General features: G+C 37.3%; 1 protein-coding gene across 1 annotated transcript; it reads left to right on the forward strand.

Annotated features, from left to right (window-relative positions):
• Window positions 1–2,239: 2,239 nt before the first annotated feature.
• FSHB (follicle stimulating hormone subunit beta) lies at window positions 2,240–3,256 on the forward strand. The gene is made up of 2 exons (XM_009477752.2): window positions 2,240–2,398; window positions 3,020–3,256. The coding sequence occupies exons 1-2, from the start codon at window positions 2,240–2,242 to the stop codon at window positions 3,254–3,256; spliced, it is 396 nt and encodes a 131-aa protein (XP_009476027.1).
• The last annotated feature ends 4,118 nt before the right edge of the window (window positions 3,257–7,374 follow it).

A 7,374-nucleotide genomic window follows, 5' to 3' on the forward strand; every position in this document is an offset into this window, starting at 1 on the left:
AGTGAATGTGTATGACTTCCTCAAACCATGAAACAGATCACTGCAACTGAGAGATTACAGATTTTCTGTGTTGTCCTTTGCAAATGAAGTTTATTTGGTTTTATATAATTTGCATAAATTAGGACTTAGTAAAGGCCAGATCCTCAGTAGGGATATAACTATTTGTAATCAGCTTGCTTCTGGCATCTCTGGAATTAGTGATTTAAAGCAAGTGAGAATCTTCTCTGAGAAGACAGTGTTGACGCTAAAAGACATAAAAGACCATTATCAACTGATCACAGAGTTTATATTTGTAAAGAGGAAGATGTCTGTTTTCTTGACCTCTTTATACATTTAATTGAGCTGTATTCTCATTCAAACAAAGTCATTACTACAGAATATGTCCAGGGAAAATTTGTGGATCACTTTCTAATTTGGGTGTGATAGGAAATTCATTAACAAATTAAGGTGTTGCAGATTGGATGGAAACTGGAACAGATGGCCAGTCTGCAGGACCACAGGAAGGTATGAGACACATAAAGGGCTCATTGGTAAAAGCCATTTTGGAAAGTATCCTGTCTGCAGGACAACTAATAAGCCAGTGAGAATTTCTTTTCACGATAAAATGCTGTATGTCCTTGCCTAGTTTTCTTTTGTGGATGGATTTCTGTAAAAGTCAGACTGACCATAATAGAACAGTCATAACAACGCAAGACTGGCTGTTCTGGGCAGATGATAGTAAATACACTGCTACTGTGAGTCATTTTCCCCAGAACTGATATCTGAAGCTCAACAAAGTTATTTCTCTGTCATTACTCTGGTGAAGAGGCACACATCAGTAACTTGTGAATGCAGGAAAAGGGCAGTGAGCAGGGGAACGCTATGAATAGAATCTTTTATTATCACGACGAACTAGGGGAATGCATTTAAGTTGAGTTTGCATGGTTGCCTGTTAAAAATATTAGCATTTTCCCTGTAACATGACAATACTTGATCTGAGATCACTGACAGAAAACACAGATCTGGAGCCTCATTGTGACATCTTTATAGTTGCTTTCCACAAAACAGACATCCCTTACATAAGTTAAAAAAAATGTGACCATGCAACAGACAGGAACCAGGATTTCATGTGCTGGGATAGAAGTCTGAATTTTGAAAAACCACAGTGGTATTTTAAATGGTAAAGAAAAGGTGAGTTACAGTTTAACAAAACTCGCACTACTAGCTTTCTTGGAGCACAGATCAATAAACGAGTACATATGCGACTCACTGGGTAAGACCTAATTCAGAGAAAAGCAATTAAGATTGATACCCTGAAAAACTAAGGAACATGTTCATTAGCCAAGAAACACTCTAGCAATGTCTCCGCTATGAATTACCAGAGGACCAGCCTGCACCCCAAGCCTATCAGTTTGAGGGCTGACATAAAACACAGTTAAAACACCTGAACTTTTCTTTTCTAAAAGTACGCTTCTCAACCTTCTTTCAAATTGTGGAATGGCTCAGCTATTTCTAAATGCCACCGAATCAAACCCAGTGAAACTTCTAAAAAGACATTGTGACAGTAACCTTCACCATCACTTCCTGAGTATGTTTTGCTTTTCTTTTTTCCTCTTAACAAGGCCTGATCTCACTGTCTGGCTGAACATTAATCCGCTTTCACCAAGTACCAAACTAATGCTTGCTGCATTAATACACTGCAAATCCTCAAGGTATAAATTACACACGATTTAGTATAAAAGGTAGGCATAGTGCTCTCTTTTCACTACAGCTATTACCAGGAAGGCAACTAGAATACAGGTAAGTTTTCACCAGACCCTGATCTAGAAATCTTTCTTCAAATTGCAAACACTGTATGTAACTAACTGCTTCTGAAAAATAGATCATCCTTTGCTCTTTCCCTCCCTTGCTTCTTTTTCTTTCTCCTTAAAGACAGGACACATTCTCTGTACAGAAACTTAGATAAAAATATTTCATTGAAAGTGGTATGGTACTCTGCTATTATTATTCTGCAAAGATTGCTGACATGCCATTTCAGTCGCTTAGGAAAAATCAAATTCCCTTAGCAATAAACATACAGATAGATCTATTTAATGGCTTTATCCTATGTTCTCACTGATGTTTTTGAAAGCTTGCTATTATAGAACCACTTGAGGATAATGCAATGGCTCAATTTCACCCTATTTCTATAAATATTTCCTGTTGAAAATAACTATACACGTTTCTCCAGTATAGATATATTTTTTGCTTTATACACAGGATGAAGACAGTTAATTGTTACGTGCTGTTATTTTGCTGGAAAGCAATTTGTTGCAATAGCTGTCAGCTTACCAATATTACTATAGCAGTGGAAAGAGAAGAATGTGAATTCTGTATTACAGTGAATGCTACGTGGTGCTCAGGATACTGCTTCACAAGGGTGAGAATCTTAAGTTTAATTTCAGGCACCAGAATTAAATATTCTAGCTGATGTATGAATAACCCATTTCTCCAGTCTGTAACAACCAAATAGGCAGGATGAACCTTGTGAAAGAACAGGTTGAGTAAGTACTGTACTATTTGGCAGCAAAGTAGATACACAGCCAATCTGAACCACAAAGCGAAGGGTGAAAAGATGCTAGTAAAATTCAGATCTTTAACTGGCTGCACACATTATGTTTATATTGTATAACTAGAGTTGAAAGTATTACAATCTGGATCCCTGTCTCGTGTTCAATTTGTGGTTGCAAACGGATACAATAAAGCAGCCATTACTATCTAGACTCCTCTACTTTTCCAAATAATTTGAAGAATCAAGCAACTGACCTGCAAGATTGTCTGGTGATCGTATGACACAAATTTGCCATATCGGTCCTCCTGAAAGGAGAAATCTGAGGATCTAGGTGAAATTAGAAGAGTCTGATCCAAATCCTTTTGATCTCAGTGGGATTTTCCCCACCAGTTTAATTAGTTTTCACATCAGGTCCTTTATTTTATAAAAATTTTGAATTCTATCTCATAACAAATTTCAAAATAAGTATTTCCTTCTTGTAATTTTCAGGATCCAGTATATAAATATCCACCAGTATCATCTGTTCAGCAAATATGTACCTTCAAGGAGGTTGTGTATGAAACAGTGAAGATCCCTGGCTGTGGTAACCATCCCGAATCTTTTTATTCGTATCCAGTAGCTACAGAGTGCCACTGTGAGACCTGCGACACTGACAGCACTGACTGCACTGTGAGAGGGCTGGGGCCATCCTACTGTTCCTTCAGTCAGAATGGAAGTAACCAATGAAGGGTACTTGAGATGGCAGTTTGGCTTTAAACATTCACTTCTAAATAAAGGTACTGATCGGGCTTAAGTGGAAGATAATAGGCAAGGCTATTTAGAAACTGCCAAGACTGAAACAAAGATTTTTAGGGCCAAAATGGAGAGCTACTGACTAAACTTCTCTTCAGGCCTTCCCTACTTAGCCCATCAGTTTCCTTAAAATCATTTTCATAGGTCTATAGAATGCTGCTTCTGATTCCTTCTGCCCTTGCCTCCTCTTCTTCTCTATTACACATTCATTCTTTATATTCCTGTATTTCGACTGCCTAGTTCCCTTAGCTTATTCTATGCTATCCTATGCTTTCAGGAAGTTCCCAACTTCCAAGTATCTCTCCTCAGAGTGCACTTATTTTAAAAAGTCTTGCAGCACTGGTTTTCTTACAACCAACATCCGTGCCCTCACTTTCTATTAGTTGGACTGTAAACCTCTCTCAGCTGAGATCCTGACTTTTTTCTGTGGCAAAATATTTCTTATAGTCATTATGCTCTGTAGATAATAACAGCATGTTTATTTAAGAGCCAACATCTATGTTCAAATGTTGAATGTCACCTGAACTCTTGTACTTTCTCAATAAGGCTTGTTAGCTCAGGCTCAGTGCCACAATAACACAAATAACATGAACTCTAGTTCATACCTGGCTAACTTGAAAAGAGAATCATCAGCTGTCTACTTTCACCTGAGTAAACATATCCTAAGTCAGTTAAACAATCCTGAAAATTGTGCCACATATCAGAAACACTGGATTTCCTCTCATTATTCAACAGAATGTAAGAATGAGAATTTTTTTTTAACACTAGTTAACATAGGAGTCTCACCAATTATTTAGGGATGAATCTAGAGGCACCCGATCCCAGAAGTGCAAACACGGTGTGATAACATGCCTTGAAAGTAGTTCACAGTAGTGTCTTCTGAGAATGGAAGTTTACATAGAGTTCTGCAGCAACCTAATTCTGCAGTGGCCAATATGAAGTTGGGATGGTCTGGAAGCAAGCTGGAGGACTGACTGAATCAGAATGGAAAATTATCTCACATTATTGGGAAAATTATTTGAAACCTACTGAATGAAATCCTATCAGGAAAACAAAAAGGTACGGCTCTTCATCAGAAACAATCACCTACACAAACACAGAATGGAGAGCAACAGGTTCAGCAGTAGTTCAGCACCAAAGACTTGGAGGTTATAGAGGATAAGTATGAGTCAACAGTACCACGGTGCTGCAGAAAAGTGGGAATGTAAGAAGCAGAGCCTACAAGACACCACCTACTTCCACCACTCTGCTCAACATGACAAGAGCCTCAGCTGAGTTGTTATTTCCAGCTTTGGACACAGAACTTCAAGGCACTGAAAACCTGGAGAAAATTCACAAAAGAATAATAAGAATGGAGGCCTAAAAAACATCTTAGGAGAAAAGGATTTAAATAAATGTGGTTGTTTTGCTTATAGGAGGTAACAGTTGGGGGGGGTGGAAATTAGTGGAACCTTTTACATGCGTGAAGACTGTTACAAAGAGAAAAAGAACAGTCAGTTCTCCATGTTCATAGCGAACAGAACAACTAACGAAAGATTCAGAGTAGTCACTAGCAAATCTTCTGAAAGGTACAGACAGCTAGACACTGAAATAAATTGTCATGGGGTTGGGGAAGGAAGGGAGAGAGAGAGTGGGGTCTGTGGAGTAGTGACCACTACAGGTCTTCAAGAACACATTGAACCCATTGGGAATGACAGAGATAAAGTTAATTTGCCACGAGGCAAGGGAATGAAGTAGACAAGCTCTTGCTCTCACCTGACACGTCTGCTTTTGAGACCCTTACAGACATGCTTATTTAAAGGGAATTTGTCGGTTACTCTGGATCTCTCTTATAATAGATATTTTAACTTATTTCATTTTTAGCTTTTTTACTGAAAGATATTAGTTCTCTTAACTTAATTTTATTTATAAGATTTATCTGCGTGGACATTTCTTTGGTCTAGTGAAGTTTTGAAAGCTGTAAAGTAATAGGTAAATCAAATTGCCTCTCACTCATTTCAGTTTTAAACATGAGTTGCCTTCAGTTAAAACTAAGCACATTATTCATTTCAGGAACTATTCCATTCTGAATGAGAGAATTTTGAATTAAAATTGCAAAACAGAGTAGCTTGTAGTAAAAAAGTATGGAAAAAAGATAAGTTTTCAAAATCAAGCTGTAAACACCTGTATTGTTTGTTGTGCATTTTGGAATAATAAAAATAATTTTGTTGCACTTCTGTTGTGTATGTCTTAATAAGCCAATTAAAAAACTTAACGAATCCACCTGCTGACTTTACTATGCTTTAAATCACACTTTTCCCCCCTCATAACTTTTTTCATGTAACTAATACGCCCACCTGAGACATATTTGCATTATGCAACCAAATCACATCAAATAAAAGACTGGTATATTTTAGCCAGACCCAATAACGCGATGAAACAGTACATAGTTGCAACACAACAGAACTGTGGATGAGAATAAAGATTATCATTAAAACTTTATTTAACCTACAGGGATTAGAACCTCTCGAGAGCTGTGTCCACATCTCTGTCACACATTAGCTTGCATGTAAAACTCACTCTCACTTCGCATCTCTCGCACACCTTAGGTACCAATGCTGAGGTAAATACCAAGTCCTAAAGACTCAAGGATGCAAAGAAAAAGGTCCCTCCCTATAAGCACTAACCCCTGCCAAGCAAATTATAGCCTTTGAGAATACCTCTTCCAAACACTTTCTCAACCCCTCTCCAGTACGTAGATATGAGTTCTACCCAAATCTTTCCCATAAAGCTGGCTTTTTGAAAAGATGGGTATGTCATGCATCAAAAGCTTTGTGTTTTTCAAAATATCAGCAGGGGAACAGCAAACAAATAATTGACTGAATTTATCTTCTTTTTCTAATAATAAGTGATCGCACAAAAGGCTCAGGAAACTTGTAAGTCCTACATGAAGTCTTGCTGTTAACCTCAGCGAGCTTTGAATGTATGCCTCCATTTATATGAAACTAGCACTGGAATTTACTCTGAAGTGAAATCCATTCCAAATCATGTCAACAATTATTTGTTGTTCTACAGACTGATTGCAAATATTTCACTGTCTGTCTGTTTCGCTGACAGAAATTCAGAAATTCTTACAAAAGGCTGGCTTGACTTGAAGGTATCTTGGACTACCTTTGACAGTTTGTAAGACAGACTTTATCTTCTCAAAGTTCACTTTCCATTCAATGCCCTGTAATAATTTCATTAAGCTTACTTTTACATCAATGTTTTTCCAAAATTTTAGTGAAGGTACTTGCAAGTCATGAGCATTAGCATAGTTTGAGGTAGAAATCTACTTTGAATTATTATTTAAGAAAAATATTTAAGTAATTTGTATGCTGTTTGTCTAGCTCTGTCGCAATGAATAAATGGCAACTGTCAAAAAGTGAGTCTTAGTATGACATGCTACTCGAAATACTAAATTGGTGGGTAAACTTTCAGAAACATTCCTAATAGATTCAGATGTAGATTTTCAAAAATTCCTACCCCTTTCCATTGAAATCAATAGGTAAAATGCTTTTCAACTTCAATACAACTATTCTGCCAACAGCAAACTTTTCAAAAGCTGCATATTAATTCTGTTTTTAAAGTCAGGCTCTGCAAAAAGACCTTGTATGTCAGACTTTAGCCACCAGCCTAGAGAAACTAACCTTAGAGGTAGTAAAAGCTAAAATGGACTGAACTATATATATATCTACTCCCATTTAAGTAAAATTATCTTTTTTCTTGCATCACGCTGAAAGCAGGAAACCTGGAAAACTATAATTTATAACCCCCTGGTGAATGCATACAGCATAGAGGCAATACATAGTGTTCAACTATCTGTTGAAGACCTTTGAGAGGGACACTTAATGCAGGATTGTGTTGTAATTAAGTCTTTCAAACACCCAGATGTATAGATAAACTGCATGAAGATTATTCATCTCTGCTGCCGCATATGTGGGTGAATTTCTATCATTTATTATGCAGACAGTTTGACCTTGATCTTATGAGTGTCTGTGCCAGTTGTACTTGAAGCTCTCCAGACATCAAGA

Source organism: Pelecanus crispus, chromosome 6 (assembly GCF_030463565.1).
Source record: "Pelecanus crispus isolate bPelCri1 chromosome 6, bPelCri1.pri, whole genome shotgun sequence".
In the NCBI taxonomy this organism is placed as follows: Eukaryota; Metazoa; Chordata; class Aves; order Pelecaniformes; family Pelecanidae; genus Pelecanus; species Pelecanus crispus.